The sequence below is a fragment of the Neofelis nebulosa genome, chromosome 9 (genome assembly GCF_028018385.1).
Source record: "Neofelis nebulosa isolate mNeoNeb1 chromosome 9, mNeoNeb1.pri, whole genome shotgun sequence".
Lineage (NCBI taxonomy): Eukaryota > Metazoa > Chordata > Mammalia > Carnivora > Felidae > Neofelis > Neofelis nebulosa.
Window position 1 is genome coordinate 48,989,127 of NC_080790.1, and position 13,198 is coordinate 49,002,324.

At 40.5% G+C, this 13,198-nt stretch overlaps 1 protein-coding gene across 1 annotated transcript; it reads right to left on the bottom strand.

Annotated features, from left to right (window-relative positions):
* Positions 1 to 1,975: 1,975 nt before the first annotated feature.
* MRPL19 (mitochondrial ribosomal protein L19) lies at positions 1,976 to 12,596 on the bottom strand. Its single transcript, XM_058683561.1, has 6 exons — positions 12,455 to 12,596; positions 12,164 to 12,281; positions 7,073 to 7,191; positions 6,724 to 6,858; positions 2,518 to 2,699; positions 1,976 to 2,364 (listed from the first exon to the last, which is right to left on the bottom strand). Exons 1-6 carry the CDS (start codon positions 12,555 to 12,557, stop codon positions 2,143 to 2,145), a joined length of 879 nt encoding a protein of 292 aa, XP_058539544.1. The 5' UTR covers positions 12,558 to 12,596; the 3' UTR covers positions 1,976 to 2,142.
* Between the last annotated feature and the right edge of the window lie 602 nt (positions 12,597 to 13,198).

Sequence of the window (13,198 nt, forward strand, 5' to 3'; positions counted from 1 at the left end):
CAGAAGTTTATTCTCTAGACATCTGAAAGACGGTTTTTCTGGACTTCCAGGACTGAGGGTAGCAAGCCAGTAGCGTGTTGGTGGGGAGAGGAAAGTTGGACAAGCTAGCACATACACATATAGTGACTGAAACCCCATGCTTCTTCCCCCATCAGGTTCTCACAACACCGGCAGACAGATCCTTGCCATCTAGGAGGGAGACTGGAAGCCTCTACTCTGGAGAATGTAACCAATCCAAGACATTCATATACATGGAGGACAGAACTCCCAAAACAAGTCCACCCCAATAACCCTAAAAACAACCCTTCTCACAAGTCCAAGGCTCCTAATCAGCTTTTTAGTCCACTATTTGACCAGAAATAGACAGCCAAGAATTGTCAGATGTCCTGGAAAAGCCTAAAACAGGAAAAGAAAAAAAAAAAATGTGTGCACACACACACACACACACACACAAAGAAGAAATTTGAAGAAAACAGATCCTACAGAAAAACAACTTCATAAAAAACCCCAACAAAACAACAACACACAAACACTATCATGAATGTACTGAATGGTAACAGAAGACATACATAGGCAAAAATATAAAATAAGAACAAAGTACCATGTAAGAAAAGGAGCATCCAGAAATCAAAAAGGGATCTTCAGATTTAAAATTATGACAGCAAAGAAGAGTTAGAAGACTGAATTAGAGATGAGGTTGGGGAAGAGGGGAAAGAGATCCAGTCCTGGAGAACCAACATCAAATTAACTTCTCCCAAAAGAGAAAAGCAGAGGAGAGGAAATCATCAATGAACAAGAAGTTTCCCAGAAACAAAAGACACAAGTTAGCATACTGAGAGGGCTCATCAAATACCGGACATAACGGATACAGACCCACACCAAGGCACATCACTGTGAAATTTCATTACCTTGAGGAGCAAGATAGTCTACAAGCTTTCAGGTCACAAAGAACTGAAATCGAAATAGTTTTGGATTTCTCAACGCAACTGGAAACAAGACGGTGTAGCAGTATCTTCAAAATTTGGAAGGAAAACTACTTCACACCTAGAATTCTATAAAATTACCAATCAAATAGGACAGACATGCAAGGACTCCAAAGATTTACCTCCATACATACTTCCTCTGAAAGCTACCAAAAGATGTGCTCCACCAAAATAAATTAGTAACCAATAAAAAAACAAAACATCCAGAAAAAAAAGCAGCACAAGAGAGAAGTCAATACAAATCCCAAATTAGCCAGGCACCAGAGGGTAGATCTGAGCAGCATAATTCAAAACAGGTTGAGGGTTGCCCTCAATACCATATGCCATTATATGCCAGATTTCCATTCCACTCTCAGCTACATGGATCAGCAAGGATACACACATTGTCCTACAGAAGCATAGTTCTGACCTATCCTGTGAGCCGGAGCTTGATTCTGCATGAGCTAAAAACCAGCAAATATAGAAGTCTACTCCCTCCAACCCCATTTCTGCCAGACATCAATTATCAGATGCCCTGTGGTGAGCCTTCTTGTTAAGCAGGTCACTGCTTAACACTCATGACCTTGGCCACGAACTACCTCAGAGTTCATGTAATAATAATTTTGTCCTTTTTTATCTGCCAACAGGTTTTCCAAAACTACCTATGTTGTTTTAGAATGTATATGTATACAATAAAATCAAACGAGACACAAGGGAATGATTAACACAAAGTCAGGATAGTGCTTGTATCTGGGAGGGGAGAAGGATGCAATTGCGGACACATAAGAAGCTTCTCAAACCCTAGTAAATGTTCTATTTCTTAACCTTCCTGGATCTTACTGCATGTTTCACCTCTTAACCCTGAGGTGGGTACATCAATACTCACTCTATTATTACTCTTTATATCATACACTTTTTATAATTTATTCCACAAACTGAAAGAAATCCCATCACTTCCGTGTTCAGATTCCAGGCTCAATGAAAAGAATTTTGGTAATGATTTGACTCTGAAGTAATAAACTGACATGCTAATTTTATTTTTTTGCAACAGTACTCATAAACTCATGAATGTTTAATTGATTTGATGACTGTGTCCTTACATATAAAATCAAATTGGTCTTTAAGTAAATCCTCTGGGAGTCAGCACATCCTCTGCAAATAACCAAACTGAGTCTCAGAATCAGGATTTTCTCGATGCTTGAATTTCATCCCATATTGCAGCTTCAATTTTTGAAGTGTCATATTCCCTCATCATATCAAACTCAAGCCACGGCTGACTCCACTTCTGAGCTTCTTTCATTTGTTCTTCAGTCAAACAAAGATCAAATCTGATTCCTTTAATATTAAATTTTGGACGTTCCCAGCGTTTGGACCAGGGCTTAGGCTTCATTTTTACTTTCAGCTACAGATGATATTTAAAAAAAAGAAAAGAAAAGAAAGAAAAAGAAAGAAAGAATTTTGTTTAGTAGCAAGCAAAATTCTTCTAAAAGTTTTCATTAAGGTGACTCTTTCTTACTCTATATAGAACTTTCAGTTCTACAAATACAATTCATACCTGATTAACAGGAACATCGTGGCTAGTTTCTTGTACGACTGGCTTCATATTCATATCAAAAGTGCTATATTCAGGAAGGGCATCTCGTAAGTATAGCAAACTATCATCCAGCCGTTTCTCTAATTTGACCACTTGGATCTCTTGGATTCGAGGATTATAAAGTTCAAAGCAAATCTCAACACCTAAACAGAGAAAACATATTCTTACAATCTGAACCCAGACGCCTGTATACGCCTTATACAACAGTAAAAACTATTTTATAATGGAACTAGCACAGGGTTTTGCACATAGGAAATGTGACATAAATTTGTAATTTTTAAGATAAAGATTACCGAAAGAAAAAGAAATAAATTAAAGTCCATGTAGATTAAAAAGTGAAAAAAATCTGAGTTAGAATGATAGCCTAAAGAAAAATGTCTTCTATAAATACAGTCACACATCTCTTCACTTCTGGTACTATTTTTTTTTTTTTTTTTCAAATCCTTTTTTATTTATTGGTCTGGCCCAAAAAGATCTTAAGAGACCATGATAACAGTGTTAAAATTGTTTAGGGTCTAGTATCAGAAGAGGGATTAGATCCTGAGAATGTTTTCTTCATCTCCTTTTCTTTTTAGTTTTTAAATATACATCCAAGTTAGTTAGCATATAGTGCAATAATGATTTCAGAAGTAGATTCCAGTGACTCATCCCCTATGTGTAACACCCAGTGCTCACCCCAACAAGTGTCTTCCTTAATGCCTCTTACCCATTTAGCCCATCCCCACACTCTTCACTTCTGACACTATTAACCTGGAGAAAATTTGAGTAAATTCTTCACTGTCACATTTTTGTTTGTTTCCCAACTACTTATAAAACTTGGTCTCCTACATTAAGGGCAACAGGAGTAATGATGCAAAGAGTTAATACATTTTTAAGTTCTAACTTTGGTTTAGAAGTCCCTCCTAAGGATGGCCTAAGTTTTATTTATTTATTTTTTAATCCAGATCAGTTCCTTTTTAAATTTTTTTTTATATTAGAGAGAGAGAAAGTGCACAAGTGAGGGAGAGAGGCAGAGGGAGAATCTTAAGCAGGCTCCACACTCAGTGCAAAGCCCAATGCAGGGCTCAGTCCCATGACCCTGGGATCATGACCTGAGCCAAAATCACGAGTCGGACACTCAAACGACTGAGCCACCCAGGCACCCCAGGATGGCCTAGGTTTTAAAACACGCTGGGGCTCAGGGCACCTGGGTGGCTTAGTTGGTTAAGCGTCTGACTTCAGCTCAGGTCATCATCTCACAGTTCATGGGTTTGAGCCCTGTGTCGGGCCCTGTGCTGACAGCTCAGAGCCTAGAGCCTGCTTCAGATTCTGTGTCTCCCTCTCTCTCTGCCTCCCCTCCACTCACACTCTCTCTCTCAAAAATAAATAATAAAACATTAAAAAAAAAAAAAACATACTGGGGCTCTCCGTATGAAGCAAGCTAGGAATAGCACTGCTGTTTCAAGATGCTACAAGTAATAGTTTAAGATACATTCTCTGTTAGCACCAAACACTTAACGGAAAGAGTATGTTCTGAGGTTTCCTGAAATAATCCCAAGAGAAATACAAATATGTATGAACAACATTAACATCCACTATTTAACACCAGGATTTAATCCATTATTTCCTATATACCTATTCTGTTCCAAGTACAGATCTAGGGACTGTGCCTATAGTGAACTCAAAATAGATCAAATCCTTCTCCTCTCATAGAGCTTATATTCTAGTGGATGACAATAAATAGACACACCAAAATTTCATTTACAATTCATAATTTAAGGTAATTTCATATAGTCAATATAAACAGAGTGGCTGGGGAATAAATAGTATATGAATAGTATAGCCAGGGAAAGCCTCTCTAAAAACACAATTTAGACTGACACTACAAATAGCCAAGAGTGCTCAAGGCAGAAAGAACAGCAAATGCAAAGGCCCTGGGGTCTTAACAAACTTGCTATATTGGGGAGAAAAACAAAACAAAACAGAAAAAGGTCTTTTTGGCTGGAGCACAGTAAGTCAGTGGGCCAGGAAAGTTAACCAGGGACACAGCATAGCTGCAGGCAGGAAGGAGGCAGGGCGGCATGGACACGAGTGGTGGCCATGGAGACGGAGAACCAATCAAAACTGGAATATATTTTTTGGAGATTAAGCCAAGAAAACTTGACTGACTGGATATATGAAGAGAATAATTAAAAATAGCTCCTGAATTTTTGATTAAGTAAGTACGTACACAGTGGTGCCACTTATGGACATAGAAAAAACCAAGAGGAACACACTGTAAGGAAAACAATCTTATTCTGAGCTTGTCGTATGCTTAAAAGATATCCACCCGGAAATGTCAAAGAGGTAGTTGTATGTACAAATCCGGAACCTGGACAGGGTCAGTCCTTGAGATTAAATTTGGGAGTTCTCGGGGCGCCTGGGTGGCTCAGTCGGTTAAGTGTCTGACTTCAGCTCAGGTCATGATCTCACGCTCGTGGGTTCAAGCCCCACGTCAAGCTGTGTGCTGACAGTGCAGAGCCTGGAGCCTGCTTCGGATCTGTGTCTCCCGTTCTCTGCCCCTCCCCTGCTCATGCTCTGTCTCTCTCAAAAATAAACATTAAAAAAAAAAATTCTTTTTTTTAATTTGGAAATTCTCATCATATGGATGGTATTTAAAGCCAGTGGACTAGGAAAAACACCAAAGAAAGGAGTATCGATGGGGAAGGTTGAGACAGGTTGTAACAGTCAAAAGTACCTTAGAGGAGGGCAACAGGGAGTGAACATTTTTGGAGTATTCAGTGTTCAGTACTTCATGTAGAATATCACCCACAACGGACCACAACACTAAGGCAGAAACTATTATATCTCAGTTTTAAGAAAGAATATCAGGGGCGCCTGGGTGGCTCGGTTGGTTAAGTGGCCGACTTCAGCTCAGGTCATGATCTCGCGGTCTGTGAGTTCGAGCCCCGCGTCGGGCTCTGTGCTGACTGCTCAGAGCCTGGAGCCTGTTTCAGATTCTGTGTCTCCCTCTCTCTCTGCCCCTACCCTGTTCATGCTCTGTCTCTCTCTGTCTCAAAAATAAATAAACGTTGGGGCCCCTGGGTGGCGCAGTCGGTTAAGCGTCCGACTTCAGCCAGGTCACGATCTCGCGGTCCGTGAGTTCGAGCCCCGCGTCAGGCTCTGGGCTGATGGCTCGGAGCCTGGAGCCTGTTTCCGATTCTGTGTCTCCCTCTCTCTCTGCCCCTCCCCCGTTCATGCTCTGTCTCTCTCTGTCCCAAAAATAAATTAAAAAAAAAAACAAAACAAAAAAAAAATAAATAAATAAATAAACGTTAAAAAAAAAAAAATTTAAAAAAGAAAGAATATCAAACCAAGGTCCATCTCACACACCTATGATCATGGTTTTCTATTGCAAGCCTTCTCCAAACACGTGATCTGATCGAAGGCACACATTGCTGCAACTTGTAAGCCCTGCTAAACTCCGACATGCACAGCACCACAGGTCATTACAAGATGAGTCCCACATCGGGCTCTCTGTTATCAGCACACAGCCCGCTTCAGATCCTCTGTCCCCCAATCTCTCTGCCTCTCCCCTGTTCAGGTACTTGCTCTCTCTCTCTCTCAAAAATAAATACACATTTTTAAAAAAAAGAAAAAAAGAAAATTTTACTGTTCTGCCATGTCAATTCATAATGTTTCTAGAATTTTGCCACTTGGGCCTCTGTCTTATTTATCAGGCATAACAAACAAGTTTTGCCTTTTTAAAAATTCCTCTAATTCGTATCAAACAACGATTATTGTGGTGACTATCATAATATAAAGCAAAATGGGGGCATTCATTTTAGGGAAAAGTGACTCATACAGACATCATTATGTTTGTCTTAATGTTCTCATGGGTTATTGCCCCCTACACTGAATGTTCCCCACACTGTTAATAGTCACTTGTCTCCTCCTATGATGCTGGCGAAGGTCGGAAAATCTGACAGTGGTCGTCCTGTGATGAAAGAAGCCCTCAAGGGAAAGCACAGCACTGACTGCTTACTCAGCAGCCTCCAGTCTCATCCCATTCTTAGGCCACGGGCCCAGGTCAGGCCTCGGAATCCCTTTCACTTTCAAGTTCCAGACGTTTTCTCCCAGCATGCAGAACACAAAATAGAACCTGAGATAACATTTTCCAGAAAATTAAACTAATGAAATGGAAGCTACCTTGTCCTTCAATAGTATTCCTAAGGATAAAAGTAGCTCCAAGGCCTGCTCCTGATCTCTGGATACAGATCCCTAGAAACCGGCTGGTTTTTCCGCTGGCATATGGGTCAGCTGTCGTAACACGAAGTATGCTTCCTACAAATTCAAAAGAGAAGTGAACTTTTACAAGACTTGCAGAAACACACAAACAGCATTTCTAGGTAACCTCCTAACTTCCTAAATATTTTAATATATCAGGAATAAGTATCTCATCTGGGCAAAACCCAGATCTGTGAAAAACACTCTTCCCTATGTGAAAAAAACTAAGCCCGCCCACCACCAATAATGAAAGTGTGCAGCTCTTACTGACCAACGTAGAACTCTGGAATGTGGAGTATTTTTCTCCTCTCTAACATATCTTTTCTTTCCATCTGAAATTTCAGAGGATTTGTTCTTCCCCTTGGAGGAATAAATTCAGGACTCAAGAACCTGTGAAGAATATAAATAAAAAAAAAAAATTAAAGGCAAACTTAAATATTAAAGATTATGATGTTGACGTGTTTTATTCTTTCTTCCTAAGAAAAGTTGATTATTTCTAAAACTGTTGTCGACGCTCAAGAAAATAGCTAACAATTCCTGAGTACTCACCTCGCATCCTGTTAAAGGTTTACGACACACCAAGAGCATAAATTAATCCTCACGATAATTAGGCGAGCATGCTGTCATCATCTCCTTTCACAGATGAAAATGAAGCTTGCAGAAGGTAAACTAACGTACTGTTATATTAGCTACAAACTAATCAAGATTTAAACACAGGCATGTCTGTCAGACAACAAAGCCTATGGCCATAAACCACAAGCCTCACATCGAGTTGTGCGTGTTAAAATAAATTACACTGGATGGGCACTTGGGTGGCTCAGTCGGTTGAGTGTCCAACTTCGGCTCAGGTCGTGATCTCACGGTTTGTGAGTTGGAGCCCCGTGTCGGGCTCTGTGCTGACAGCTCAGAGCCTGGAGCCTGCTTCTGTGTTTCCCTCTCTCTCTGCTCCTCCCCCGTTCATGCTCTATCTTTCTCTCCTTCAAAAATAAACACTAAAACAAAATTTTTTTTTTAGTAAATTTAGTCTGGAAAAATACAAATATAAATCATTAACTATGACCTTAGAAATAATCTCCCTCTTCTCCTCTTTAACTTCTCTAACTTCTTCCTTCCTTTCTCCTTCCTTTCCTTCTTTTCTCTCTTTTTAAATAGGCTTCACAACAATCACACAGCCCAAGGCAGGGTTTGAACTCATGACCCTGAGATCGAGACCTGAGCTGAGATCAAGAATCAGACATTTAACTGACTGAGCCACCCAGGTACCCCTAAGCTAAACCTCTTTAAAAGCATAAATGACATTACAGTGAAAAATCATGTCCCTATCACCCATCCTAAGAAATAAATGATCAATACAGCTGAAGCCCCAGTGCACCCTTCCCTCCCCCACAGTTAATTACTATGGGGTAATTCATTAAATTTGGTGATGATTCTTCCCATGAAGTTTCTTCCTTTTGCTGGTTCACCCCTTTCTCAGGAGCTTCCCAGGTATACTCTGAAACTGGGCCCCATACTCTAAGGACAAGGAGATACTGAAGAAAGAGGCAGGCCACTCAGGGTGGGTAGGTTACAGTTTTAGTAACAGTAAAGGGAATTCACATACAGGCTTGTCCTGGGTGGCAGCAAGACACCAAATCTTAAAAATTTACAAAGAGTGGCACAAAAACAGACACTCAGATCAATGGAACAGAATAGAGAACCCAGAAATGGACCCACAAACGTATGGCCACCTAATCTTTGACAAACCAGGAAAGAATATCCAACAGAATAAAGACAGTCTCTTCAGCAAATGGTGCTGGGAAAACTGGACAGCAACATGCAGAAGAATGAACCTGGACCACTTTCTTACATCATACACAAAAATAAACTCAAAATGGATGAAAGACCTAAATGTAAGACAGGAAGCCATCAAAATCCTAGAGGAGAAAGCAGGCAAAAACCTCTTTGACCTCTGCTGCAGCAACTTCTTAACATGTCTCTGGAGGCAAGGGAAACAAAAGCAAAAATGAACTATTGGGACCTCATCAAAATAAAAAGCTTCTGCACAGTGAAGGAAACAATCAACAAAACTAAAAGGCAACTGACAGAATGGGAGAAGATATTTGCAAACGACATATAAGATAAAGGGTTAGTATCCAAAATCTGTAAAGAACTTATCAAACTCAACACCCAAAAAACAAATAACCCAGTGAAGAAATGGGCAAAAGACATGAAGAGACAGTTCTCCAAAGAAGACATCCAGATGGCCAAGAAACATATGAAAAAATGCTCAACCTCACTCATCATCAGGGAAATACAAATTTGGCTAACATTAACAACTCAGGCAACAACAGATGTTGGTGATGATGCGGAGAAAGAGGATCTCTTTTGCACTGCTGGCGGGAATGCAAACTGGTGCAACTACTCTGGAAAACAGTATGGAGGTTCCTTCAAATAGTTAAAAATAGAACCACCCTACGACCCAACAATTGCACTACTAGGCATTTATTCACGGGATACAGGTGTGCTGTTTCGAAGGGACACATGCACCCCCATGTTTATAGCAGCACTATCAATAATAGCCCAAATGTCCATCGATTGATAAATGGATAAAGAAGATGTGGTATATATATATACAATGGAGTATTACCCTGCATCAAAAAGAATGAAATCTTACCATTTGCAACTATGTGGATGGAACTAGAGGGTATTATGCTAAGCAAAATCAGTCAGAGAAAGACAAATATCATGACTTCACTCATATGGGGACTTTAAGATAGAAAACACATGAACATAAGGGAAGGGAAGCAAAAATAATATAAAAACAGGAAGGGGGACAAAACTAAGAGACTCTTAAATATGGAGAACAAACAGAGGGTTACTGGAGGAGTTGTGGGAGGGGGAATGGGCTAAATGGGTAAGGGGAATTAAGGAATCTACTCCTGAAATCATTGTTGCGCTATATGCTAATTTGGATGTAAATTTAAAAAAATAAAATGAAATAATTAAAAAAAAATTTACAAAGAGGCCCTAAGTGGTCTCAGTCACATACACTATGTAGGTATTTTCAATACCACATCATCATCTCGAGGCTATGTCTTTGAGCAGCCTCTAGGAGCAGAAAAGGCAAGCAGAACCCACATTCCAAGGACAAGGGAAGGGGTGAGGAGCCGGGGTTCAGCCCATGGTCAATCAGCAGTCATGTCTTTTTGATGATGATCCCCAACACTCATTTCCTACTTTGAAACTTTTTAAGCCCACCAAAAAGTTGAAATAGTAATACAATGAATACCCATATACACACCATCTCGTTTCATCAACTGCCAACATTTTGACATATTTGCTTTATATATACATATAATTTTTTTCCTGAACTATTTGAAATGTCAAATAGCAAGGTATTTCATCTCAGAATACTTTAGAAAGCTTCTAAGAATAGGGACTTTCTGCTACATTTATCACAATACCTTTATGACACCTAAGAACTTCTGCAATAATTCAACAACAAAATCTAATATGTAGTTTGTATTTAAACATATCTGAACTAACAGTATCTAATTGTCCTGGAAAAGGCCTTTTGTTGCCCAATCCAAGCTACCATCAAGCTTCACACATTATATCTGGGTATTACTCGCTTTAGTTTCTTAAACTGCTACTATTCCCCGTCTTGGTATTTTTATAACACTGACTTTTCTGAAGAGTCAAAAAACCTACTGTCTTATACACCATCCCTGGATTCTGGAAATGTTTATTGTTTCCACATGCCTAGACCAAGGTTAAACATTTTGGGTAAAAATATTATAGAGGTGATCATCTTATCCTATCACATCAGGAGGTATGTAATGTCAGCTTGTATGGCTATTGGGAAAGCCATAGGTCTGATTTCTCTGTGGAGAATTTCCCTTGTACATTTTATACTTTACATATGCATGTATGTATGTAAAATGTACATATGCATTTTATACTTTACATGTGCATGTCTGAGCAATATAAAAAATGCTATCATACTATATCAATTTTTCTGCAGGTTGTTTTTTCTCCACACATATTTATGAAGTTTATCCATGTCAGCTCCAGTTCATTTATTTTTCACTGCCATATAATACTCCATTATATAAATGCATTTGCCTATTCACCTACTGATGGATATCGAGGCTACTTCCACATTTTTGTTTGTTATAAATACCTTTTGTATTCATTTCTGTACATATTTCCTTGTACATATTACTTTAAGTTTTGTACCGACTGGGTGGAAAGGTATACACAACCTCAAAATTACTAAATTTTGTTCAACTGTTTCCCAAAGTAATTATACAATTTACATTCCCATTTAACTGAATTATAATAACTGTTGCCATTTAAGAGAGATATTCCTTTCTCAACTTAAAAAAAAAAAGTTGTGTAAGGAAATGTTTTCTGAATCTCTACCTTCCATAAATTCAATGTTCAACTTAGAACAGGATATTTGCAATGTTAAACACACACACATAGGCATGCGGAGATAATCCAACCAACAAGGAATAGCCAAATCACACCAACTTTTTCCTGCTAAAATTGGCTTTTTAATAAGGTTGTTATACAACTAGGTTACCTAAACTTACAGATACCTCCAAAGTTGCCACCATTCATTTAAGTGAACCAGGCTTTTAAACACACTGGGTTTTATTTGTTGTTGTTTTTTTTAAGTTTATTTATTTTTGAGAGAGAGAGGGAGAGAGAATATGAATGAATATGGCCGCAAGCAGGGGAGAGGCAGAGACAGGGAGAGAGTGAATCCCAAGCAGGCTCTGAGCTATCAGCTCAGAACCCGATGCTAGGCTGGATCTCACCAACCTTTAGATCATAACCTGGGTGGAACTCAAGAGTCCGCCGCTTAACGGACTGAGCCACCCAGAAGTCACTTAAGCACACTGTTTTTAAAAGCAAATTTAAGACCCCAATTACCGGAAAATTTTATCACTGTATAGCATTTTCAGGAAACTAAAACACGTGTGTAGGGAAAGGAAAACAGGGTGAGCTCTGGCCAATCCATTTCCACCGAGGCAAGGAATGATCAGTTTCTCAAACAAGTAAAATACTATGTACTTGAGAGGAAAATTCTTGATACAAGCTGAATGCTGAAGCAAAGAGCTTCAAATAGGGAGAATCCTTGCTTTTAGTTCTGATTTAATAAGGCTGCAGAGAAAGTTCAACGCTAGAAAAGGGGAAAAGGGGGGAAGACAAACCTGAGGTGGTTGAGCTTTGCACACGAGCTCATGAATCCTGCACACAAGCTCGTGCAGTGGGGGTTCCACCTCTGCTTTAAAGGCGAGATCTCCAAAGTAAAGGCAGGTTCGCAAGCGCACAGACCCAAAAAGCGGGAACCGCGCGCCGACCTGGGCCTCACCTCCTTTCCTGACGAGGGGGACCGCGCTTGTCCACAATGACCGGTTTCGGCGGCGGCTTGAACGCGCCCGGCTCCGAAGGTCCGGTGCTCTGCTGTCGGCCCGGCCCCACGCGGGCCCCTGCAGTAGCGGGCGACAGAGGTCAACAGAACTCGCCCAGAACTCCCGCTGAGCCCTGCAATCCCCCCAACTCGCGGTCCCACGAAGGTTGCTCCTGACTTCTAGGCTTGCCTCCCTCGAGCCTCGCCCCGAGCTCCCTCTTCCCTCCGGTGTGCAAGCCCCGCTCCACTTACGCCAGGTGACGGAGGCTAGCGCAGGAAGCAGCGCCCTGGCGGCTCGAAAACTTCGAGACAGGTCCCTTGCGGCCCCGCAGGCCCCTGCAACGGAGGCCGCCATGACTGCTCGCTAAGGTCAAGACTACAACTCCCAATAATCAGTGCGACGAGGTCGGGACTACTTGAGATAGGACGGCGGCTGCTATGGGACAAATTAGCCAAGAGCTTTTTTGTTTTGGTTTGGTTTTTCCTCTGTTCCTTTTCATCTCCACTCCCCCCAATAACCCTCAACCCTGGCCTAAGTATTTTAGAGAAAGTGTATATTTCTCTAGTTCTCCCACAGTGTGCCAAGTTTTACCCCTCCATAGGAACACTTTCCTCCCTCTGTGAATCAATTCTGTCTTCACTTTCTCAGGCTTCGCTACATCAAAACCCTGGTATAGGCTCTTATCCTTACTAGGTACTTTCCATTAGCACCTCTGATATCGTTTGCAATTCTATTTTTAATTTAATTTAATTTAGAATTACTTGTGTAATTATTGGATTATTGTAATTATTGTCTAGCGCAGAAAGTGCATGGACGAGGTCATGTTTTGCTCACCATTTTATCCCAGCACCTACCAGTTATCTGGCCCTCACTCTTTGTTGAATGCAAGAAAAAGAAAAGAAAATAGTTCCTGATGCAGTTGGCACAGGGTCCCTGAGACTCCAGAGAGCATGCTAAAATTGACTTTGGGCTGGGCAATGTGGCTGGGATAGGTG